Raw genomic sequence first — 26,850 nt, 5'->3', positions numbered from 1 at the left:
TGTCAGTCCGACAAGATGTAAACTCCTTACCAAGCTTTACCGCTCTGCTAGAGCAGAAAAGCCCCTGCCATACAACAAAAGTCTGGAGAAATGGAATACATATTTGACCCTGCCGCTAACATTGCAAGACTGGGAGCACTGCTGCCAGCTTACTGGTACTCTAAATTACAATGTCAATCTTCGAATAATTAATTTCAAATACATCCATCAGGCTTACTACACTCCACATAAGTGGTTCAAATATGGGCTTTGAGACACTGATGCCTGTAAGTGCTGTGGAGCCATGGCAGCTGACTTCTGGCACTTAGCCTGGGTATCCTGCAGGGTGGCGCAGTTCTGGAACGATGTGACTCAGTATACTCTTTACTATGGTCAATATTGAGCTGCAATGCTCTCCGCACATCTGTCTGCTGGATATGGTTCTGTCCTTGAAGGGAACCAAAGGTAAAATTTTGAGAGTAGCCCTACTTGTGGCCAAGAGACACATGGCAATGACATGGGAGGGCATGGCAGGGCCTTCAGCTGCTCAATGGCTCAAGGATTTGGTATATTTCCGGGACAATATAGTGCTCTATGCCGAGGAACTTCCCACCTCCTCTCGGCCAATTGATATTTGGGAACCCCTCCTACAGTACCTACGATCTGTTGAACACGATGAGTCCCTCAGCTAATGCGGAATGCTGAGTATATGATCTATTTGATTGCATGTACGGTATCTCACTATGATGCACAGATTGTAACTTTGTTACTGCTGTTTGATATATGAATAACTGCCACGGGTTGTTAACTGTATTTTTAATTATATGTGCTGATTGCTGCTACCTTTGTCACAGCATATGTTGTTTCAATAAGAAACTTAAAAAAAATGTTTGGTGAGCAGATCAGGCCACTGATCAGAAAGAGTTTTTGAGTAAGGGATCCACCAGGGTCACATGTAGCTACAGGTTACTCCACTCGCCCTTGTTTTGGGGACGTTTGGTCGGGTGTACCACACCCATTACTTTTATGTTATAGATTTGTGTCTCTATCGTTCATCAGGCTGGTTCATGTTGTGCTGTGTTGTGCCCCCTTTCATGCCTGTCTGGACAGTCTGTGTGGTTGGTGGTAGTCATAGGTGGGACTGGTCCTGTTATCTAATATGCTGTTTCGTCTGCTATATTTTATTAAATTTATAGAGTGGGAGGATGGGTGATATACTATCTTGTATATTTATCAATCCATCTTCTTCATTTTTTTTATGCATCTTGTTTATTTTCTCTTTTATATTTACCTATGCATCTTCTTTATATATGCATCTTCTTCATTTTTTATTCATCTACGCATCTTCTTTATTTTCTCTTGTATATTTACCTATGCATCTTCTTTATATATGCATCTTCTACATTTGTTATTCGTCTATGCATCTTCTTTATTTGCTCTTGTATATTTACCTATGCATCTTGTTTATATATTTTCAATGCTATATTGTTGCTCTTCGTTGTATTTTTATCTATCTTTACTATTTTCCTCAATGTTTTATTATGGGTTTTTCAGGTTAATGCTTTATTCCTTCTTGCATTTGTGTACTTTGGCATATTTCTCTTTTTATGGTTCTCCTTGTCGATACTTTATTCCATTTTGTAGTTTCATGTTTTTGTTATATAAAGGGGGAAGATATGTAGTATCATGCATATGTATTTATCCTGTTTCTTTCTCCCTAGCTGCTCAGCCAGTGTGAATGTGCTGTTTGGAATGTTGGTGTGGTGATGATGGATGGAATGTTTTGGGGCCTGTCAGTTGAGGTGTGACAGTTGGAGTATGGGCTGAGCAGCAGGCAGGCTGCTCTGCATGTACTTACCAAGCAACAACTAAGACTAAATAAACATACTTAAACTATATCTCAGCTACTCAACTCCATCACTGCAGTACATTAATTAGAATCCATGATATTGTATGAGAAGGACTTCGGCTATCTAACTATGCTTAAAAACGTGGGTGAAACTTCTCCCAGTTAGAATTACCAATTTTGGTTTTGGAGTTATTAATGTTTGAATTGTTTTACTAAAAACCCACTCACACCAATTGAAGGACAGAGTTCTCCAGTCCTACACACAGGGCTGACAAAAACTAGGGCGGACAGTTCACAATAAGCATGATAAATGTGTTTCACTCCATCTGGTACTTCTGTCCTTTTGGCTGGCAGGAGGAAACAAACCTCACATTTTCCCATTTACTGACATGGTTCATACAGCCTTGTATTCTTGCAGTATAGAATTAACTTCTAATTCTTATAGCATTTCTTCTGGTTAAATCAGAGTCTGAAGTTGCCAGGATCAAGAATTTTCAATTTAACTGCCCACTATTTTCCTATGTATGCATTCAGACCTAAAAGTCTTAAAAGCAGTGCCCTCGGACACAAAACGTTTCTCAAGAGTCCAAAACCTCCGTAACACCCACGGCAGTAAGCCCTGAATGCTCTTCCTCAATACTATAGAAGAGGAACGCGTACAAAGGTTTTCCAACTGAAGTGCAATTGCACCCAAGGACTTTGGACAAGAGCAGTAGACAACAACACCCAACCCGGATGCCACCCAATAAGTACTGGCTGTGACTGCTCTGTTACGTTAGTTTTTTCGGTCCAGAGGCAACCAGTAATTATTAAAGGTTATCTGTGGTGAATATTGTTGTTTACCACTGACGTCAAAGTGCACCAATTGCTGATCCACTCCACATGGATAACGAAGTTCATCCTAACCTTGAGCATTTGACTCTCTAGGTACACAAAGTCGAGCAAGCCACAACAAATGGCATCCCATGAAATTTAAGTCCAAGCACAGCTACTACTGCTTACAGGGACAGGTCTTTACTTTACTCACAAACATGCAAACTGTGCAGTTAAAATTTCTCTCTATCTATATATCTATCTCTCTCACTCTAACTTTTATAATAATGGGTCTTTGCCAATGTTCCAAGACAGGGCAAAAGCACCTTCAAACTGAGTCAGTTTTATATGGTTTGCTTCCCAGACATTGAGAGCAACAGAGGCGCCAGGGACTGGATCTCGACTAGCTATGATCTGGCTGGCCTCTGCCCTCATTTATTTTTTGCCCTGAGTGAACGATGGGGCAACTCGGTGTGTTTTAAAGTTTTACAAAACCAGCAGACTCAACAAACCATTGCCAAAACTGGAACTGGGGTCCCACTCATGGCCGAAGAATGAAAACAGGGTGCGAATGACCGAGTTAACAAACCATCATGGTGTATGGTTGATAGTCTGCCGAAAGTCTTGTCATCGGGGGTTCTGGTGGTCTGTGGAGAGTCACTAGAGGAGAGATCACGTAGTGGGTCAATCTTTGAAGAGGGACTCCGTGCCAGAAAAGGATGGCATCCCTAACAATGTCCCATGTGGGGGTAACCAAACTCCAACTGCCAATATCCTGGAACTAGCAGGAACAGTCCTACTTTTTGATAGTTGGTTGATTGGGACATAATGGGGGCAAATGGACCCCATGCATCTACAGTGCTGACCACCAGGCAAGACTCTGAACTGAGAATTGGGGTTTAGAGGGTAACTACAACTTTAAATGCTGCTATGTCGAGAATGGTTAAGAGACCACACAAATTGAATGCATCTTAATATTCTTGTGGATTTTGCGTGGCTCATTCTATTGAGACCCCACCACGGAGGTTCCAATGGGACCTTTCTTTTTCCCCCTCATGAGCAGGGGTTTGCCTCATTCTTCTCACCTTTTACCTTCCAAGCAGTGCACACCGGCAAAGCTTCTTCTTTCAGGGTCTAAGGCATATTCCCAGATAATGAGGACAACTTAAAACAGTGAGGTGTCCCAGGTAAAGCATCTCCCTGTGCTAGAGCGAGCAGAGACTTCCTATCCAAGACAGACTAATCCAAGTACCGAATCCATCTGGGGCAATTATTTGAGGGCGCTAGCATGTCGCTAGAAACAGTCAAGGAACACGATTTTTTCAAAACTGTAACACTCCTCAAATCACTCACTGGATGAAGTGAACTTCTTAGCCTTTCTATCACTTCTGTATGCTTTTAGCCAATCAAACAGATGAATGGCCGACTGCAACTAGATGAGAATTTTTTTTTTTTAGATCTGCCATAGCAATATTGCCATCAACCTCGAGTTGCTAGGCAAATCCTAGTACAAAACACATTGGAAGGAGGGCAAGTCCTGGATTCAGTGGATGTAAAACAGGTTTGGCAAGGAAACAGATGTATTCTGTCCGGGACACCAGAAAACGACAGCTTCCGGGAAGAGTCCTCAGAACCGGTAAGAATCTTAGAGAACCATGCACTCGGTCACATACGTAGACAGACATCTTACAGGAGCATTTCCATTTTGTGTACCCCCCAGACTTTGTCCTACATTCATCCTGCAATGATCTTGTGATCCCATTTACACAGGGACTGCATGCATTTGACATGGAGAGAGACTGGCATGTCCTCTCCCCTCAGAGGAAAACGTAGAAAAATAAAATAAAAAAAAAGCAGCAATAATCAGGTGTCCATTGCCTGGGATGGGAGGGGGGTGACCAACTTTGAATACTTGGAGGGAGGAGGGAGGGACGTGAAGGGTTTATCATGTTGGTTGCATGCCCAACATACATGCAGTATGCGCGGGATAGTCAAGAGATCCAAACAAACCCATTAAGCACTTCCAATGGTCTGGCGGGTGGGCGAGACTACCGGTGGAAAAACTTATGGAGGGACAAACAAGTCGAACAGTCAATCGCTCAATCAATCAGGATTGGTAAAGCATAGCTAATCACAAGAGAGGGTAACCAGGCACTAGGTGCTTGATGGAAAAGCTTTTCAGTGCATGATGGAAAAGCTTTTCGAAACCCAGCTACCAGTTCTGCTCTTGCATCCGGGACCATAAGAGAGGCCCAACACCGGGGAGACAGAGTCAACTTAAGTGAGACGAGGGCCTCAGAACCTCAGTGTACTGGTGCAGAAGAGGAAAGAATCGCCGTTCCCTCAAAGTAGAGGAAAACGGAGAGCCTTTCATGGAACAGATGCAAGAGTCATGCATCTCAAGTGAGGAAGGCACAGTACTCTAGAGACTTAAGGGGATCCATACCTTTGCACAGCCGCATGGAACAGGTGCAGAAGGGCGGTGCAGTCTTTGCCCCCATTGAAGCCTACGCAGATCTGGTCTAGTGTGTACTTGTCCAGCGCTTCCTCTATTGTCTGCACGGATGCTGCCACTTTCTGGCTCAGTGGAGAACCTGCAGGAGGAGAGGACACATTAATTCCAGCTTGTGAACATGGATGGACCCCAAGTCAAAGTCAGGGAGGATGGGATATGAATAATTGGATTGTTTAGTCAAAAGTTCAACTGCAAAGAAATCATTAACTTCAGGAGCATCCTCATACAAGCGGACATAACTTAAACATATTTTACTGCCACAGCTGTACCTGTGCATGGCGCTGTCTTTCAGACTTTTTTGCTTCTACATACTCAGTATTTGTATAGTGCAGTCGTAGTGTTCCGTCAGTAATGTGGGGACCGAATTGTCTGATGTATTTTTGGCGACTGCGTAATTTATTCTTTACTACCTATCAAAACGGTTGTCCATTGCCCAACACGAATTGCCACTTTTGTTGTAAGTTTTTCTTTTAATATATGTACCCACAGAACCTGTTTTCTTTGTTACACGTTATGGTTTAGCTCGAATCTTCTGATAATGTTGTAATATAATAGTAAGTTAGAAAGGTGTGCTAGCAGGAGGCAACACCTAGCCAAGTATTGCACCAATGCCATGTTGGGCACATAAAGGTATGCAAATATCATATGTTACATCGCAAGATGGTACATCAAGAGTCATTGCTGTCAGTACGCGTGGAGTACCTGAACATCATGGTTCTTTAAATTCAGGGTGCCTTTACTTAACAGGTAAGATGGTATTACATCTAAACACACACACACACACAACCAAACACGCGCACACACACACAACCAAACACCATTGATTTATTTGTACTCACACACACATTTGTGTACATATGTTAATATTTGTTTATCAATGTATGTGTGCATTTTTAAATCATAACATTAATCTATTTTTTAAGTGCCATTTAATGTTGTTTAAAATATATACTAATAATATTTTACATGTAAATTAATATTACTTTTGATTTAATTTAACTTTTTAACCTTAATATCATTTAATGTTAAACTAACCATCCAAAAACCCCAAAATCTCCCCAAAACCTCTAAACACTATAAATCCATGAACCCTAAAAACGTGTTACTACTACCCCTAAACACTGGTCATGCTTTGAATCTTTGAGAGCTGTTGCAGAAGCAGGAGGAGTGGATGTGATTAATTGTTTTGTGCTTCCAAGATGTTTCTTGCAGCATATCTGGATCAGCCTGGGTGGTGAATGAGTGTGCGCATACAGGATGTATAAGTTCTTCACCCCATGCCGTCCCAAAATGTGTTTTCAGATTATATTGCACAACCAGTACCCTACTTTTTGTCTGTCAGCCTGCCCAGTCTGTGTGTGCCTGTCTGTATCGATCACTCCACCTGTGAGTGTTAACTGAAGGCTGTATATCTGGTTTTTTCATTACAGCCTGTCTGCTTATTTGTCATGACTGTCTGACTGTGGGCACTTGTATCTGTTTAGGACTCACCTGAGACAGTGCATATGCTGTCGTTTTCAAGATAATCTGTTTCTTAAGAAAACCTTAAAAGGCATTAGGGCCCACCCATTACTGAGTTGGCTTTCTCACCAATCATTTCTCATCATTCAGCATGTGCTGGTTTCACTTTCTATTTCATGTGTTTGTCTCTCGAATGGAGCATGGACCAAGTACGGATGAATGTCTTTATTAGTGTCCTTCTACTGCTCATGCTCGGATTCAGGTACCTTGTTATCTTTTACTTGCAGCACTCCATTAAGAGTGCAAGTGTTTGCAGGACGTCCCTTCGCCTCACCTGTCCTGCCCGTTGTTGCTTGCCCTCATCCCTTTGCCGCCACCACCCGCATTATAGCTTGCGCACGTCCCTCCTGCGGCCCCCCCTTCAGCGTCGTAGCACACTCATCACTTCCTCCACCACTGGCCCACATTGCAGTTTCCACCCAGCCCTCCTTGCTTCAGTTGACCCTCTGGCCGCACCCCTTCCACGTTGTAGCTTGCACTCGTCTCTTCTGCCCTGTGAATAAGGCAAATCGCTCATCTTAAGCCTGTAGGACTTGGTTACTGTTGGGCTTTCCCCTCGCTGTCTTACATGTATAGTACGAGACAGCATGCAGTGAAGGTCAGGCGGTAAATCAGGTAATGCAGCTCCTTTCCACTTCACACTTTGTGCCAACTCCTGGTGGATGCTTGTCAGCCCCAACTCCCACCTCTTCCATCCCTGCGGCTCTTTCTGAATACAGTAGGAGGAATTCGGAAACTTTTCACTGTGTTTCGAGTAACTATCAAACCGTCTAGTTGCTCCTAATGGCACTTGGCCTACCACTACCCCTAAGGAAACCACTTTCCTTTTGTGGGAAGATTTGTTCAGCCCCGAAGTTAGAGCGCAACTTGGATTTTTTCCAGGCCACATCTTCACCATTTAAGCAAGTGAAACTGTTATATTCACCTGATCCAAAGCATGGGGAGGGCTCAACGTTCAAACCCATCGGTAGGGCTGCATTAGCACATTTCTACCATAAATGTCATTGAGTAAGGGGCGGGGATCCATTTGTGCGTGCACCTGGTTGCCTGTGAAAAGAGCTGCTGTTACCAGAGACTCTCTAACATTTCTTTTTGATTCAAGCCGACATTTAAGTAAGGAAAGGCGTTAATTTAGGTAGGTTTTATTCACTAAGGAGGTACTGAGGTGTGGGTTAGGTCCCTATTCAATACTGTTGCGGATTTTGCACACATCACCGTTGCAACTGCATGTGATACCTGAAGTGATACAGAATTAACATTTTGAACTTTTACTTTGCAGGCTATACCTTGAGAAATACAGCTTTTTTTAAAGGTCCTGCGGAGGCTCTGATTAAGTGAACATATTTTTCAGTGCCCAGCTAAAATTGTATGGCAAACAGTAGTCACATGAAGGGGTGATCCCACTCAAGCACTTCTAGGCATCCCTCATCTTCCCATGTGCCTATGCGCCATGCTAACCATTGAACGCCTTGAGGAGAGTTTTTGTGGCATCGTTGTACAAAAATGAAGTTATTTATAACCACTGCTCTCGTTTGGAAGCCTGTGCCCTTCATCAGGTGGATAGGGCTTCATTTGAAGGAGTTTCATTTTCCTTACTGAAAAGAAACATTTTCAACTTCCTCTTCCTTTTGTTTGATCCAAACAGAGCCCCCTAAAGCTACAGCACTTCACTTCATGAAATAAATGTACTACCCCTGTCCGCTTCATAAAATGTGGTTGTAAAACCAGGGAAGGAACTTTGTGCCATTTGTCCCTGAAACCTTCACAGCAGACTTGCACCCACGTAACATGGCTGACATAATAATCGAGGCACTTTGTGGAGGCTGCCTGGGGGTATGAGCTCTGTTTCAACAAAGCGAAACACAACTTTTTCCACAAGGTACACTTTTCAGGATCACAGGCCATCATGTGTGCAGCACAGTGGAGTAGCGTGGGTTGCCTGTGCCCTGGGAAAGGCAAGTATCCTTCCAATTTTCTTTCAAAATTTTGCACCCCTAAAAATGGCCCTGAGAATTTTGCACCCAGGGCAAATGCCCATGTCGCCCCGCCCATGCTACGCTACTGATGCTGTATAAATATAAGCAAATATTGCTTAACTAATGTGTGTTACATGGCTGCAACGACCTCAAGAGTGGGGGGTGCTTCACTAAATGGACGTGAGTAGGCAGCAGGAGTGGGATGGCAGGTGAATATGAGACGCATTCCTAGGCCTGCCTAGAGATGCGCCTTAGACCCCCCCATACTGAGAGAGAGTTTGGTGTCAGAACATGGTATATCTTGCTGCTGACTGATTGGCTCCATGTATTGTAATATATGTACAGTTTGAAGTCATCTACTTGCTCTTCTTATTGTGCTCTGTACATGCAATGAGTGAACAAGATACCATTGGATTTTGCTTGGTTGTATCAAAACTGAAAATCAAGTATACAAAAAATACACAGCACAGCTAACACAACAGATGCAGAACACATGGCCTAAACAGCAGTACATCGTCAGTTTTCTACCGCCTTTAAAAAGACTAATTGTACAGTAATGGGAGAGCATGTGGCATTGCGGCCAGAGTAGTTGACTTTGAAATGGGGGAACCAGGTTCAAGTCTTGGACCTGAGTCAACAATCTGCGTTTGTGGGCAAATCACTTAATGTCCAGTAACTGTAAAAATTAATGTGTCCTTGTGTAATGTAACTGGCGCTCATGTAAAGTGCTGCCTGTCCTTATAGTTGACTTCTCACTATATATAAAACAAGCTATGATGGAAATAGGAGGGAGACCACATGCAACAGGGTAGGGAAGGAGCAAGCAGTGAGAGGCGAAGTGGTGGAAGGGACAGGCCAGAAAGGGAAGGGGCATTCAACAACGGAAATGAGTTGGTGGTAGCAACTGACCAGCAACAAACAGAATGTGGATGCTGGATTGTAAAAACAAAAAAAACGTATGTTACAAGTGCACGGTCAGTGGAAGGACACTGGCGCTGGAAGCTGCACTTGGTCCAGGCTCTACAGCAAAGATGAAGACGTGAAGCCAAGCAGGAAGCTTGCGGCAGGAGGAGGCAACGACCAATAGGAGGAAAGAAAACAAGAGTGATGTAGGAGCCACCCAATTGTAAGTAAAGTAAGTAAGGGGAGGGCTCTAAGCCCCTTTGCAGATAATTATTTTTTGTTACAAGAGTTTTCGCAAGCCCGGTGTAGGCAAAACCTAAAAATTAACCTGACCTTATGTAATGTAACTGGTGCTCAAGTAAAGAGCTCCTATACCCCCGGGTCGAGTTTGAGCTACATAAAACTGCAAAATAAAAACATATGATCACTGTAGTTGCTTGTCACCTCCCGTCAGAAAATAGTGCTATAACAGGGCCAGCTGTGACCGCATCTTAGCGCATTTTCTTCCTAACTTAGCTATGATACACAGCAGCTGCGATGCTGTATGACATGGCTAAAATACATTGACAAAGCCAATGGCTCTCGAGTAGGTGAAACCTATTGGCATTGCCAATGCTTGTTTTCTTTCTGTATCTATGTAAGCATCATTAAGTCGGTGTCTATTAGGCAGACTATATTATTGTACTCATGGAAATTTGTCCATCTGTGCCCACGTCCCCATCTGCCACATTGTATCCGTCTGTATACTAGTCAGACTTTTTTATCAATCACGATGTGTCTGTGCGTCAGGCGGTCTGGATTGGTTTGTAAATTGGGACACCTGGCACACTACGATTCTATGAAGATTTACCAGAACGTTTCAGTCTTCCTTTTTCCATCCATTATCTTGTCTGTTTGTAAACCTAGATTTACACATGTTCCTGTCTGTATCTCTCAGCCTACTGACTGCCAGTAAGTCTGCCTGTCAAACTACACTGCAACCTTAACAAACTGCCGTCTTACTACACACACACAACCACACACCACGCAAAACACAACCACACCCACACCCACAATCACAATCACACCTGCACCCACAACCACACCCTCACGCACAATCACACACACAGACACACACAACCATACACACACAGCTATACACACAAAGACACACACAACCACACCAAGCATTGGCATAGCCAATAGGTCTCGCCTTTGGAACCTTATAAATGTTTAGCCACGCAACAGTTGATGTGGTTGCACCAAGGATATTGTGCTGCATAACTAAATACTTAGAAGGTCCCAAAAGCGAGACCTTTTGGCTATGCCAATGCTTGTTAAAAATTATTATTATTTTTTTTTAACTAAAAGGGGCTTTGAGCCTGCCCATTACTTACCACTAGTTGGCTTTATCATCACTCACATTTCCTTGCTTCTCATTGGTCAGCACATTTCATGTTTACTTTCTTCTTCGTATGTTTGTCCCTTTGATGGAGTATGGATCTAGTACTGAATAATTGTTCTATTAGTGTCCTTCCGCTGCTCGCCTTGGATTCAAGTACTTCTTTATCTTCCGGCTTCTCCATCTTTGTTAATTCCTAGTCGCCGTTGCTTGTGCCCGCCAGCCTCCCTATTGTTGATGTTTGAAACCCTTTGCCTCTCCCGGTGTTGTGCTTGCCTCCCTTCCCCACCCTTCTGTCCTTGTTGCGGTCTTCCCTCCACCCCATCCAGTCATTGTTGCTTCCCCGCACCCCTCGCAATCAAAAAGATTTTTAGGCATTTATGAATGTACTGTGTTTTATAGTTATCCTTCACCAAGCGCTCTGAGGTGGCCTAAGAGATGTGTAGTGCTTTATAAAACGACCAACAGATACACTGCGTTTCATACATCATCAAGCAATGGCTGGCATCAAGCAATGGCACGTGCACAGCCCAAGATTCTTTTTTCAAGGTATGGTGACCGAGTCTCTGCTGTTCTTTATATCTAAATATTGTTCTCAGATGAGTGCAGCATAATTGCCCGTGTGCCAGTGGGTAAACATCACATATCCGGTACAACATGAAAGCGCAGCTGGGACCCCCCTCCTGCAGAGCACGGTACCTCCTGCCAGCTGTTTTAGGTCCCTCCTGCCAAGAGTTGGCACAGGCTGGCGATGGCACAGCCAATGCATATACTTTTAGAGCCACACTGGTTTTCAATGATCTTCCATTTATAGCCGATGTTGTTGCAATCGGTGCAGGCAGGAGGGCAGCAGGCCACAACATGGAGTGATAACAAATGAGTTGTCAAAAAGTCTCATCTGACACTACATAGTGTCCTTCCACCACAATAATATGACCACTTAATGAAACCAAGCCGAAAACGTCACCTTGGCTGATAGGTAAGGGAAGGGAAGGGTTAACCCACTGTGCACTATCCACCCTTTAATTGCAACACTCAATACGTGTGCATGTATTTTCAGGCCCTCTATCTCAGCCCCATGTCCTGTTCCACGTTGTTGCTTGCCCAGCTATTGTTGGCACACTGTTGATGCGCAGTCGATGATGCAGATGTAGTTGCTCTAGTATTTATGCTCACCCACTTTTTCTTGTTTGCCCCAACGTTGTTGCTTGCACTCAGCCTCCCAGCTCCTTTCTTTGTTGCTTGTCCTCCTCCCTTCCTCCTCTGTCCACCATCATCATCATCATCTACCTGCTGTTGTCTCCTCTCCGGCTGCTGTCGCTTGCCTCACCTCCCTCCCGCCAGAAAAAAAACGATATGGCTGACGCGACCAGCGCTGCCTCCATTGTACACAAGTCAACATCTTGGACATGATCATGAAAAGTAGAATCAGAAGCTATTCCCCCCAAATGAATTTGAGGAGATGGTGGAGAAGGATGAGTAGGGGAAGGGGCATTTGAGGGAGCTTCTAAGAAGGAGCAGCAAAGACCTCATAACAGGCCTGCAACTGAATGTATATTACACTTTGAAAGGAGTTACACAGATACACCTTTTCTTCTCTCACTCACTCACGAGACAAGAATGGTCTCCATCAATGTAGGTCTCTTCTGATCAACTTTGCCTGCTCATTTATACACCACTTAGTTGATATCGCTGCCTGGTTGTGTTCCTGCCTGTGTGACATACATGTCAGAAATCCGACTTCCTAAACACGACCTATCACAGATTCAATCCATTGCCCTAAACGGTCAATTTTTATTCTTGTAATGACCACAAAAGGTCTCCTCGCTTTCGCCGACCCTAACTAACACCTATAATTTATAGAAAATGTAAATATAACTAAAGACCACTTAACATCAAATCTGCAACACAATAGGTTTACTTAATTGTTATGCCACGCACAGGAATAAACAAATATGTTACGTCTTGTCAACTCTCCCAGAAAACCTTTTATACATTTTATCAGTATGTCACTCCAGAAGACTTGACTAGTGCTTAATCTGCATCCGCATACTTTTTAATATCTCCCTTATTTGCAATTCAAAATGTTGGCATGAAAAGAGGTAGCAATGAAAAGGCAGCTCATCCTTGCTCTCAGGAGCTTGGTCTCCATCACTACCATAGAACCTCGTCCATTGTATTTTCTGGCAGGAGTACACCCAGAGATATGCTTGCTTTGCAGACCTGTCAGGCACAGATGCTCTAGGCAGCCCGCCTGCTCCCAGCGGTGCACACGCCTGTCCCTGACACATGAATGTAAATACTGAAAGGTCTCACGGAAACACAAGTGAGGTCAAGTATGTGTGCCTGGATAAGCAATACTAAGTTTTGTAAAACATTTGCTCAATAATGTTTGATTTTGTGTATCCACGAGAGGGGGGATGTGGGGTGAGATTTGGACAATTTTTTTTTTTTTTCCACTGGATTTGTCACAAATTCTCACAAAAATAGCATCCATTCTATAGCCACACGTTTGTAATTTTAAAAGAGTCACCAACACCGAAAGCTGCATTATTTATCAAGCAGCCTTCAGTTTTACAACCAGCCTAGGTCACAAGTTTTGAATGTGGGGCAAAGAAAAGGACAATATCACAAGACCTAAGCTCCACAGGCAGGCAGTATCAATTGCCAGGGATGATGAACAAGGAAATTCATATACCATTCAGTCTCACAAGCTGGAAGTGCCAGAAGCACGCACTGTTGGACAAGAGAGACACATGTATCAGACGCATCCAGTGTCACAAGCAGGCAGTATTTACAAGCATGGAATACTGGACAAAGTAAACGCACATATATGAAGCATTCAGCCTCACAAGTAGGCAGTGTCACAGGCATGTAGTGTTAGATAAAGAAAAGACATAGAAGGCTCCATTTCTAGAAGATCCCCCCTCCCCCCCCCCCCCCCCCCTAAGAATACTGAACTTTACCTGATTTAGCAAGTTGATACACCTCAGCAGCCGCCTGGCTCACAGGATCTTTCACATATGGCACAACAATGCCAGTTGGGAGCTGGTCCATGAGGAAGGAATACGCTTGATCCAGGTTCTGCTCACAGTCTGAGTCCAGCAGCAGCTGCACTCTATAGTAATTGTTCACCCAGTCAGGGTAGGACCCAAGATTCACTCGCTTCTTAAACTCGTTGTTTGCCCGGCTTAGCACTGGGGCGATGGAGATCTCATCTGCATTGACATACACCTCGCGGCAGTAGAAGTGCCTCGTGTCATTCACAAACAAGTGCTCCAGGCTCTCCAGGGCTCGCTGCATAAGCGAAGGGATACCTGGAAACACATACACGTTGCGCACGCGTACCAATGGGTACTTGAAGCCGGCACCAGTGCGTCGGTCTATGCCATAGTTAAGCTGTGATGAGCGGGGCACCAGGGCCAACTTCATCTCAGGACAGGCCTCGTTAGTAGCACCAAAGAACCTGTGCACCAGGGCAACCAACTCAGGGTGTGGAAAAATCTCCTCGCCGAAAGCCTGCGCAACCGCCTCAAAGGTGACATCGTCATGGGTTGGGCCAATGCCTCCAGAACTCAGCACATAGGTGAAGCGGGAGGAGAAGGCGGATATTTCTGAGGCAATGGCAGCCACGTCATCGGGGACCACAGAGATCTTCTCCACTTTCACCCCCAAGGAGCGCAGTTTCCGACACATATAGAAGGAGTTGGTGTCTTGAGTATGGCCCTAAAGAGAACATTAACATAGGGGGGAAATTATTTAATGGGATTGAGCTATAAACATGCCCCCCAAGTGTGAACTTTGAGAAGTTTAGAGATAACCAATGCAGCACAGAAGTTTGCTGAAAATCTATTTTAACATTAACATCTTTTGTTATTAACAAGTTCCTGAGCCTCACCGTTTCAACCCCATGACCTAAACACCAGATAAATAAGCTGAAGCAGGTAGTGCTTGACGGCAGTAAGCTAAGTTCATATTATGCACCTGGGAAACTAAAACTACAATAGGAGACAGTCAGAAGGGTTAATCTCTTCACATAGTATATTAGTAAAGTGAGATCTCCATAACCAAAAACCCATGCTTTTTCAAATTATCAATAAAACCATAACCTCAGATTTGGGGAGTGAATATACAAGCAGCAATGCTTTCTGCCATGAGGACTGCAGAGAATCCAGACGTTGGACCAAACAACTCTGACACACTCCACATCTCACCCACCCTTCAGGCTCTCTACTGGCTTTCCGGAGCCAGAAGTTCAGCTTTCAAGACTCACTCTCATAGGGCCATCTGTGAAAGATGCCTGGCCGTAATCTATATTGGAACCCTAGCTGACAAAGCCTACTTACAAGAAGAAATGCGTTGGTGGAACCTTGTTCTCTGTACAACTCTGAAACGGTCTTGCAGCAAATTCACGAAACAGCAAAGATCACCTGGATTTCAGGAAGGCAGTGAAGAACTGATTCATTACAAGATGATCCCACAAGAAGCAGACTGAATCGCCTGCTATCGCTAGGAGTGTGAACAATAAAGAACTCAAGATGATACATCCAGAAACCAGAACCAATCACCCAAAGTTTCACATGAACAACCACACATTTACCTATATTTCGCTCCCAAGCAAAGTCAACGTTCTTTGACCTCTTACTGCCTGCCTTCTATGCCACCAACAGACCTAAGACGCAATCTTCGCTGCTGAGAAGAATGCTCCCTTCCGACTTGATGGGCACCTACTTTAGGGTTTTGCCAACTACCCTGCAGACACCATCTTGAAAAGGTAAAAAGTTTTTCACAGTCCAACCCCGCCAGAAATACTAAGACAGGTTAGACTTCTTGAACCAGTAACCAGGATTACAACAGAAATCTATATAATACTATGAACTAGGTGACGGGGAAGGCTTCTTGGAATCTAGGTCTGTGGATGTGACATCAGGCCTATGACGCAGATAATGAATAACACATGAAATCTTCTCCATGGATCCTTTTTTCCCTCATGAACCCACCAACCTATACCAATAGAAGTGGGTCAGCCAGAGAAAGTTTGAGCCTGGCTTGAGCCACATGCCTGGCTCAATGAAAGGTCTACTTTGACAATCGTGCTGAAAGTGAACCAGAGCTCTGAATGGCTGACCAGTAACTCCCCTTGCTACACCCAAGCGGCTGTATGAGGGAAAGCAGAAATGAAGGTTATGAGGTCGCTGTTAAAAGGAAGAACAAGTTATTTTCTTTTCTGTCCTGGCTTCCGTTGCACAGCCCGCCTGGGTGCAACAGAGGGATCTGGGTGGCCATCATTAATTGGCAGAAGGAGAGGGCATGGGCTATTTACCAGGCATCCCAGGATGAGACCGGTGGTTACTGAGTACACTGGGATGACCTTAGGGTTCTGTCTTATTTATGGGATGGCAAGCACGGGCCCCTACCAGAACAAAAAAAGACTAGCATTTCCCAAAGGGATGAATCCAGTCCAAACTGCGTGCCCTGGTAGCCCCGACAGCTTCAGACAACTGAGAGGACATGTTACAAAAGCCACAAGAAAGAGAGAAAATTAAAGAAAAAGATATGAAATAAAAACAACTGCTTAACTATACGGTACTTAATACAAAAGGTTGTTCATGTCTAACTACTGTAAGCAGGTCTTCAGGTGACAACTTTCATTACGTAAACAGAAACAATCTTTTTGTACAGTGAACGCTCAGCACTACCCCTTCCATAGGCTATCCTAATTTCTCTAGCTGGCTCTTACCTTGTTAGGGCATATTCCTGGGACTACTGTAACTACATAGATGTGACAACCATCAACCCACTAGTAAATAATGTCTCAATATAAAGGATAAGGGTCCTACACAATCACAATACTAATTAAAACAAACACTGCCTGTATTCACAGAAACACTCCTCTTGGACTCTGAATCGATGAAGCTGAAACGAGATGCAGGGGGATCAATCGTCAGAAGAAGCGGCACTGTAGACTCTCCAGGTACCCCATTTGGAGGATTACACTGTTCAAGGAAATGAGAGAGAGACGTTTTTATCAGAAGACTTTGACATAGGATTGTCAGGAAGTGGTTAGATCCAGAAGACAGCTACGCTTTTGTCAAACTGAAAACGCTAAATAGCGTGTTGGTCATGGGGTGATATGCTCTCCCAACACAAGGAAACAATGTTTCTTGTCTAACCCGACAAAACTCTTCACTGAACTTGGCTAAACAGGTATAATATCGTCCACTACCTAGCCCCACACCTAATCCTTGAAATATTGGGCACAATGGACAAGATCAGCAATAACAATAGGGCCCTACTTCACAACTTTATGGGACATGTGGAGACTGCTAAATCTAATGGATAAGTAATAGATTTACCTGTCCTGATTATACAGCTCGACTACAGCACTCCATCAGATCTCGAAACCTCTGAGTACAACAGCTATCTTTGCCACTGCTTAGAAAGCGCAAAATGCCCATTCAACTTAATCTTTATGATCCAAGCCAAACGTGCCCTGGTGAAATTGAAATGTAGGCATTAAGAAGTAATTGCAGCAGCCATTTATTTCCATCTGCTCTACCTGCGAATCACCACAAGATGGCGCACTGCAGAGAGAATCCTACATACCTGGAAAGCCCCCCACCCCCTTTGTTAAATAGTTGAATGCCTGCTTCTTAGAGGCGTGTATAGCGTTCTTGTGGCCTACTACTAACAAGGCAATTATCTCACTCATCCCGAAGGTCGGGAAGGATCGTCAGAATGGAGGCAAGCTAGGGCTGCAATTTTTTAATAATGTGGATGCCAACATCCCTAACAGAATACTAGCCAACAGATTCTATAAGGTAAACACAATGTTGTTTCACCAGTCATGTGTAGGATTGATCCCTGAACGCTCATCCAGCAATCACCTCAGAAACCCGGTGCACCTCCAGACTGATACCTTGGTCTTATCTCTAGATGAAGAGTCGGCATTCGACAGGATAAAGTGAGAGTATCTTTACTCTGTACTTGAGAGGTCTGTCCTGGGCCAACAATTTCTCTCTAAAGTCTATTGGCTACACATGGAGCCAATGGCTCAAGTTAAGTGTAGTCGCTTTTAGTCCAGGCCCATCACAATAGGAAGTGGGACTCTTTAAGGATACCCTCTTTTGTCGCTCCTATTTTTATTGGCTCTTGAACCATTATTCATCACAATCCACAATTCTCTGTTACAGCAGAACACCGCCAGCTGGACAGTAAAATCCTTCCTTTAAGCAGATAACATCCTACTCAACTGACCAAACCAGAGGAGTTACTTCCCTTCCTAATGTCTTCTATACACTCCTTTCACTTGTCATAATACAAATGAGCTATAAATAAACATTACTACTAAGATAGATAGCTTTTTATTGTTCCTAGTTATTTAAAACCATTGAACAAGTTACTTACCTTCGGTAACGCTTTTTCTGGTAGATACTATATCTGCCTGTGGATTCCTCACCTTGTGAATATCCCCTTGCGTCAGCAACATTCGGAAATTCTTTTTTGTAGCTTCGCGCCGACGTGGATCCGGACGTCACAGAGGCACGGCAACGCTCGCGACTCCGCTGACGTCACCGACGCCTATAACAGGCCCACGCCGGCGCGATGACATCAGTTCCGCCCTTTTTTCCGTGCCTTCGAGGCACACGGACGGACCGATGACAGTAGACATAAACACAGTATACGCAGTATAGAAATCAAGGTAACACACACAGTGTGAAGCAAATGCAAATGCAATAAAACATTTGAAATAAACAATTCCTTGACAATAAAATAATATATTAAAGAAACTCTGGCATAGAAGAATGGACAACGGGGAGGCGGGTGGGTCAGTGAGGAATCCACAGGCAGATATAGTATCTACCAGAAAAAGCGTTACCGAAGGTAAGTAACTTGTTCTTCTGATGGATACATCTGCCGTGTGGATTCCTCACCTTGTGAATAGAGTCCCACAGCAGTCCCCACTCCTGGAGGAGGGTGTCCACTCTTCTAGACCAAGAAATCCTGAAGAACAGAACGCGCAAAATGACCGTCCCTCCTCACTTCGGAATCCAAGCAGTAATGCTTCGCGAAAGTGTGGAGGGAAGACCAAGTTGCCGCTCTGCAAATATCCTCTACAGGCACACCTCTAGCCAATGCAGAGGGCGAAGACTTAGCTCTATTGGAATGAGCCCTTATACCCTCTGGTGGTTCCTTACCGGCCAAAGAGTAGCAGATCTTAATGCAGAGGACGATCCATCTCGACATAGTCCTCTTATGGACCGCTCTTCCTTTCTTGCAGCCAGCAAAGCCAATAAAGAGCTGGTCATCCAAGCGACAGTCTTTAGTCCTGTCCAAATAAAAGGACACCGCCCTCTTGGGGTCCAGACGGTGCAACCTCTCCTCCTCTTTGGAAGGGTGTGGGGGAGGATAAAAGGTAGGGAGGGTAACAGATTGACCAAGGTGGAAAGGAGTTACCACCTTAGGCAAAAAAGCAGCCCTGGTCCTAAGAACAATTCAATCAGCATGAATGGACAAGAAAGGGGGCTTGTAACTAAGAGCTTGAAGCTCACTAACCCTCCTTGCCGAGGTTATTGCAACGAGGAAAACAGTCTTGAAAGTCTGGAGCCTCATAGGACATTTGTGAAGAGGCTCAAAAGGAGCACCCATTAAAAATGTCAAAACTAGATTCAAATCCCACTGAGGCACAATAAAAGGGATAGGATGAAACTTATTAATGAGGCCCTTCAAAAACCTTAAAACTATAGGAGATTTAAACAGAGAAGGCTGGTCAGGCAAACATATAAACGCCGACAGCGCTGACAGATAACCCTTCACCCTGGCAACAGCAAGCCCCTGCTGAGCCAGAGAAAGGGCAAACTAGAGAACATCAGATAAATGGACCCTCAAAGGGTCTATGGACTTCTCCCTGCACCAAACAACAAACTTAGACCACCTATAAGAATAGATGGACTTAGTGGAGTCACGCCTGGCTGATAAAATGACATCCACCACATCGTGAGGGAGAGAAAAAGAAATCAGGTTGCCCCGTTCAATCTCCAGGCATGAAGGTGTAATGTCTGGAGGTGGGGGTGTAGAACCTGCCCCTCCATCTGAGAGGAGATCTGCCCTGAGAGGGAGACGGAGCGGCGGGTGAGAGGAGAGGTGGAGAAGGTCCGAGTACCACACCCTTCTTGGCCAATCCGGGGCGACCAATATGACTCGGGCCCGGTCTTGGCGAATCTTCCTAGAACCCGAGGAATCAAAGGTATGGGAGGAAACGCGTAAAGGAGTTGCGACCTCCAACTCAACTGAAACGCATCCCCCAAGGCTCCTTGCATCGGATACTGGAGACTGCAGAATGACAGGCAGTGAGCATTCTCGTAAGTGGCGAACAGGTCCACCCGAGGAGTCCCCCACATCCGAAAGATGTCGAGAACTACCTCTGGATGGAGCCTCCACTCGTGATCGGCAGAGAACTGCCGACTGAGACTGTCTGCACGAACGTTCTGAACCCCGGCCAGATGATTTGCCATCAGACAAATCTGATGGTCCTGAACCCAGGACCAGAGACGCAGAGCCTCTCTGCAGAGACACTGCGACCCTACTCCTCCCTGCTTGTTGATGTACCACATCGCGGTCGTGTTGTCCGTCAGGACCTGAACTGACCGCCCGCGAAGGGAAGGGAGGAAGGCCTTGAGCGCCAGACGTATCGCCCGCAACTCTAGAAGGTTGATATGAAGCAACCTTTCCTCTGGAGACCAAAGTCCTTTGACCTCCAGGTCCCCCAGATGAGCACCCCACCCGAGAGTGGACGCATCCGATATAACTGTGGCAACCGATGGAGGAATCTGAAAAGGCTTCCCTTGAGACAGATTGCCTTCCACGCTCCACCAAGACAAATCCGCTGCAGTTTCTCTGGAGATCTTCACCGACTCCCTGAGATCCCCTTTGTGCTGATACCACTGCCTGCGGAGGCACCACAGGAGCGCTCTCATATGCCAGCGTGCATGGTTGACCAACAGAATGCATGAAGCCATCAGACCGAGCAGGCGAAGGACCTTCAGGACTGGAACGACCGCTCCATTGTAAAACAAAGGAATCATCTCTTGTATGTCGCGAATCCTTTGAGGGGGAGGGAATGCACGACACACAGTAGTGTCCAGTACCGCACCTATGAACAGGTTGCGCTGTGAGGGCACCAGGTGAGACTTGGGTACATTTATCGAAAAACCCAACCTGTGCAACAACTGAGTTGTCTCTTGCAGATGATGGAGCACCTTCTCCGGCGACTCCGCTTTGATCAGCCAGTCGTCTAGATACGGAAACACATGTATCCCCGATCTCCTGAGATGAGCCGCCACCACTGCCATCACCTTGGTGAAGACTCGAGGCGCAGTAGTAAGACCAAACAGAAGGACCACAAACTGGTAGTGTTGTGACCCAACCGTAAAACGGAGATACTTTCTGTGCGACTTCAAGATGGGAATATGAAAATACGCATCCTGCAAGTCGATCGACACCATCCAGTCTTCTTCCAGCAGCGCTTGAAGAACCTGCGCAAGAGTGAGCATCTTGAACTTCTCCTGTTTCAGGTAAAGGTTCAAGATCCTGAGATCCAGGATTGGCCGAAGCCTGCCATCTTTCTTGGGGATCAGGAAATACCGGGAGTAGCACCCCTGACCCCTTTCCTGCTCTGGAACCACCTCTATTGTACCTTTTTGGAACAGAGCCAGGACTTCTTCCTGCAGGCGAAGCAGGTGGTCCTCCGAACAATAACCCTGGAAAGGAGGGTAATTGGGAGGGAATTCCTGGAAAGGAAGTGCATACCCATTCTCTACAAGATTGAGAACCCAAAGATCCGATGTTATTAATTCCCAATCTTGTAGAAAATGAGTAAGCCGACCCCCCACTGGGCCAACATGATCCGGAATGGTGGATCTAGGGCTGCTTTCAGTGGCGGTGCGTCCATTAGGGGCGTTGGGGCGTTGCCCCCCCGCCCGCACCAGCAGCTCCCTCGGCTTACTGCTCTGAACTTAAGTAAACTCTCAGTTTACTTAAGATCAAAACGCCGAGGGACAATGCCTGTCAGTCAGCATGAATCAGGACCGCCCACCCCCTTCAGAGTCTGAAGGGGGTGGGCGGTCCTGATTCATGCTGACTGACAGGCATAAGGCATTGTCTGGGGCACGCAGCAGCACACAGGTGCGCCTGAGTGGGGACGGAGGCACATTTTTCAGCCTTGCCCACGCATGCGCACTTGTGCCTGCTCGCATGCCCATTAGAAGAGCGAAACCTCGCTCTCCTAATGGGCAGCCGGGCAGAAAGCAACCATGCCCTGTGTCAATCCTGGTGCTGCTCCAGCACCAGGATTGGCTGAGGACGGAGGGCGGGGTAACTGTTTCCGCTCCAGTGAAGGCGCCAAGCCCAAGGTCGAAGGTCCCAGGATGCGGCGCTGACGGACGGCGGTCTGAACAGTATGAGAAAACGTAAGTTTTTATATTTTAGTTAACACATTCAGTTGTTTATGTTTCGAACATGGCAGTGGCAGCACAGCGGCTCTTCTAGCCTTTGCATAATCTGGGTCCGGCGACGGTCGATATTCTTTCCCGCGGCAGATCCGTCCATATAAAAAATGGTTCATGGAAAAAAGGTCATAAGTAAGCAGCCAAAATATAATGTACTATTGCTGCGATATTGATTGCACACAATAAAAAATAACACGTCTTCTTTTCAAATCATAAAAACCGTGACATTTTCGGAGACCCAACTTTATCTTGCGAGAAACGGGTAGGAGCCTTTGGAGGACTGCATTTGGCATTCTCTGCAGCTCGTCTAGGGACATGATTTGCCCTATTCAATTAAACTGATGAAATGCGGGAAAACTTCAAAATGTTCCAGGCATTTACATCATATTAAGTAGGAAGTTAAAACTGCATATTATATAGTAGGCGAGAACATCTGCACGTTGTACGCCCATGTCAAACACGTATGGATCCGGCCCGTATTAAGCGTTCCTTCTCAAATGGTCTTGAACGCCAATTTGGGTAGTGTTATGCCTTCAGTGAAGCAAACTAAAAACCTATACACCCATGTCAAAAACGAATGGATACGTCCCTTTTAAGTGGTCTTGAATGCCAACTCGGGTAGTATGTTGGCTCTGGCATAGTGTTACCCATTGTAACTCTATTTAAGTGCCCTCCTGCTCGAATACGGTTTATGCAAGTAAGTTAGACCCGTTACCCTCCCATGTCTCCCTGATGCCGATCACATCAGAATCGGGAGCAAAATATGTGGAAAATGTCTTTACACGTACTTGTTTCACTGCGTAGACCAACAGTCTCTTCATCTAAGCCCTATAGGTGTAAAAAATGCAAATTGAATTTCAAATCACATTCGTCTCTTTTTTTTTTCCCGGCTGGCCACCAGACGTCAGTAATCTCTGAGCACCTGCACCCTTCGCAACAACCCCTGCCAGCAGTAAATTACGACCGTGGAAGCCCAGTAGATTTCAGTAATAAGATTGTCGGGACTCGGGATAACACAATGTTGTGGTGTAAAATAGCTCGGGCACCCCTGACATTTGCTGTGGGTCATTTAATCTCACGGTCTTTAAAAGGTGCGCCTGTGCCACTGTGCTGATTAATGCCCCCCAGAGGAGAGTGCCGCAGTGTGCCTAGCATGTTATGGTTAATTGTACTACAAGATCTGTTGCTGGGGGAATATATCGACCGTCACAATTCTGATAGCTTTGCTAATTGTTTTTCCCAACTGTGTCACTTTTTAAACAACCCCCATTCAGAGCAAAACAATGACGCTTTTTCTGGGCCCAGCAGTGTGTGCTTATTGGTGAATTCTTCAAGTGATGATCATGACACACTCCGTGGCTAAAACTGCCCAAAGGGTCTGTGAACAAGATGAGAGAGGGGTCAGCTCCTGTGGTGTTGTGTTGTGTTGTGTGATGTTTAAAGTGGGTGTTTGCAAGGATTACCCGAGGCTTGTGGCCTGGCTTTTATTGTCGCAGGTAATGCATACATTTTGGCAGGCGCACAATGGAGCTGGTGTTTGATATAGTTTAATGGCACCCACCCATGTACACCAGCCGACAGGCCAGGCATGCTGCCACTGTCCCACAGTGTTCCATAACCGCCGTGGGGCTGGGCCGCTCTCTGCCTGGCCCAGTAGCCATATCATGGAGTAGTGTACATATGGTTTACACATATCACAAGAGTGGGGGTGAAGGGGTGCAGGTGGATAGCAGGATCATGGCCCTGTGAGAGGTGTTAGTGTCACTGGTTTTATCTGCCCAGTGCAGGAAAGCAGGCAGTGTTTATTTAATTTTTGAAGTGCAGTGTGTCTGAACTCGGGGTCTTTACATATGGTAACTGCCTGGGGAAAGCTTTCACTTTATTAGTACCAGTTTACCACCACCCACATACAGTAATAAGCAGCTGAAAGATGACAAGTCAAAATTTGAGACGGGCTTTCCCCTTTCAAAAGAACAAACACATTCTGCCATATTTTTCGTTACTTTTTTTTTTTTTTTTTTTTTTAAACCTTTATTATACCTTCACATCTTTACACAGCATGTCGCCTACAACCCCGAAGGGCCGGCCGCTAATCTTGAGTGCCACATCGGAACGACAGCCTTAAGTACATACAGTGCAAATGTTGAAGAAGTCATAACAGTAAGGGTCGCCGGAAGAAGTAATGAAGGACAGAAGCAAATGTTCCATACAGGGTAGATGAGGTTCTCATTTTCTATTTTTTGGAACTAACTAAAAGAACAATCGAACATCGGGAAATCACAGTGCGATCATTGACTATGTACATTGCTAGATAGATGCGAGAGTACACCTGGAATAAGACAACGCCATTTTCATCCTGGAATTAACGTAGGGCGTAAAGGAAACATCACCTCCCCCAATCCCTCCTGAAAGACCCCACCCCACAGCCAACCACCCTCACTCCAACCCATCATCCTCATCCGAGTCCATTGGTTTTTCGTTACTTTTGAACCGTTTGAGCTAGAAACAAATTCGTTTATTGTTCAAATCTGCCAATTATGCAGCATAAGATGGATTTTGTGGTACTTCATGTCACATTCACAAAATGACACCACTGCATAACTACACTTTCAACAAGCATTGGAAATGCAATAGGTCTCGCACCATTAGAGTTAGTGCTTTTAGAATTGTTTATGGGTTTTTTTTGTAAATGTTTAGCATTTTTGTTTCCTGTAGCCAATGCTAAAGTATTACAAATAAAAAAAGCCATAAACATTTCTAAAAGCTCTAACTGAAATGGTCTGAGAACTATTGCACTGTGTGAGGGTGAGGGTGAGTGTGAGTGAGGGTGAGTGTGAGTGAGGGTGAGTGTGAGTGAGGGTGAGGGTGAGTGAGGGTGAGTGAGGGTGAGTGAGGGTGAGGGGGTGAGGTGTTGAGGGTGAGTGAGGGTGAGTGAGGGTGAGTGAGGTGTTGAGGGTGAGTGAGGGTGAGGGTGAGTGAGGGGTTTTGGGTGAGTGAGGGTGAGGGGGAGTAGTTGAGGCTGAGTGAGAGTGAGGGTGAGTGAGGGGTTGAGGGTGAGTGAGTGAGGGTGAGGGGTTGAGGGTGAGTGAGGGTGAGGGTGAGGGGTTGAGGGTGAGTGAGGATGAGTGAGGGTGAGTGAGGGGTTGAGGGTGAGGGGTTGAGGGTGAGTGAGGGGTTGAGGGTGAGTGAGGGTGGGTGAGGGTGAGGGGTTGAGGGGGAGGGGTCGAGGGGGAGGGGTTGAGGGTGAGTGAGGGTGAGTGAGTGAGAGTGAGGGGTTGAGGGTGAGTGAGTGAGGGTGAGGGGTTGAGGGTGGGTGAGTGAGGGTTTGAGGGTGAGGGGTTGAGGGTGAGTGAGTGAGGGTGAGGGGTTGAGGGTGAGGGGTTGGCGATTCTAAGGTGGCCCCTTACTGCAAAACTGGTTGCGGAAATCCTGGTGCATGAGCTGGACTGCTGCTGGGGCGCATTGGTGCTGTTACAAGGGTGTAAGTGCAGCAAAATCACCCGATTGAGCGCTGGGCGCTGCGCATCTAAAATGACGGCAGCGCACTGAGGGGGAGACTTCCACCGGCTGCGGCAACGGGAGATGTGCACTCTGTTTGTGAGCGGCTGGGAGGCGATTCGGCGTGCAGACTCACAGCGGAAAACTGCGGAGGCGGCAGTCCTGGGGGAGGAGTCTGGAGGGCGAGATCGCCTTAACCTTCCTGTGGTGCACTACGCTCCCAAGATGGCAGTTATGGGATGCGGGCGGAGGCCTGATGCCGGCGAAGGTGAGAGGCAGACCGAGGCGGTGAGGCGAGGAGGTGCTGAATGCTGGAGTGGCCGCTGGGACACGCACCTTGCGCCCTGACCTACAGCATTGAGAGGTGAGGTGGCAGCGCTGTACCGATCCTGCTACGCAGCAACAATGGTGTGGAGGCACCGAGGACGGAGGCTGACTGGTGGCTGTGAGCACTGTGTGAGGGTGAGGGTGAGTGTGAGTGAGGGTGAGGGTGAGTGAGGGTGAGTGAGGGTTAGTGAGGGTGAGGGGTTGAGGGTGAGGTGTTGAGGGTGAGTGAGGGTGAGTGAGGTGTTGAGGGTGAGTGGGGGTGAGGGTGAGTGAGGGGTTTTGGGTGAGTGAGGGTGAGGGGGAGTAGTTGAGGCTGAGTGAGAGTGAGGGTGAGTGAGGGGTTGAGGGTGAGGGGTTGAGGGTGAGTGAGTGAGGGTGAGGGGTTGAGGGTGAGTGAGGGTGAGTGAGGGTGAGGGGTTGACGGTGAGTGAGAGTGAGGGTGAGTGAGGGGTTGAGGGTGAGTGAGGGGTTGAGGGTGAGTGAGGCGTTGAGGGTGAGTGAGGGGTTGAGGGTGAGTGAGGGTGAGTGAGGGTGAGGGTGAGGGGTTGAGGGGGAGGGGGAGGGGTTGAGGGTGAGTGAGG

At 46.0% G+C, this 26,850-nt stretch overlaps 1 protein-coding gene across 3 annotated transcripts in view; it reads right to left on the bottom strand.

Annotated features, from left to right (window-relative positions):
* FLAD1 (flavin adenine dinucleotide synthetase 1) overlaps positions 1–26,850 on the bottom strand; it is a 166,104-nt gene that overhangs the window by 97,011 nt on the left and 42,243 nt on the right. For all 3 annotated transcript variants that reach the window (XM_086947370.1, XM_086947369.1, XM_086947368.1), the window contains exons 3-4: positions 13,904–14,663; positions 5,088–5,235 (exon numbers count right to left, since the gene is read on the bottom strand). In XM_086947370.1, the coding sequence (XP_086803496.1) occupies positions 5,088–5,235; positions 13,904–14,663 (908 nt within the window). The remainder of the gene's footprint in view (positions 1–5,087; positions 5,236–13,903; positions 14,664–26,850) is intronic.

This window comes from Lissotriton vulgaris, chromosome 12, assembly GCF_964263255.1.
Source record: "Lissotriton vulgaris chromosome 12, aLisVul1.2, whole genome shotgun sequence".
NCBI lineage: Eukaryota > Metazoa > Chordata > Amphibia > Caudata > Salamandridae > Lissotriton > Lissotriton vulgaris.
Note: the sequence above shows the minus strand (reverse complement) of the source record. Positions and strands in the feature narration are given on the sequence as shown.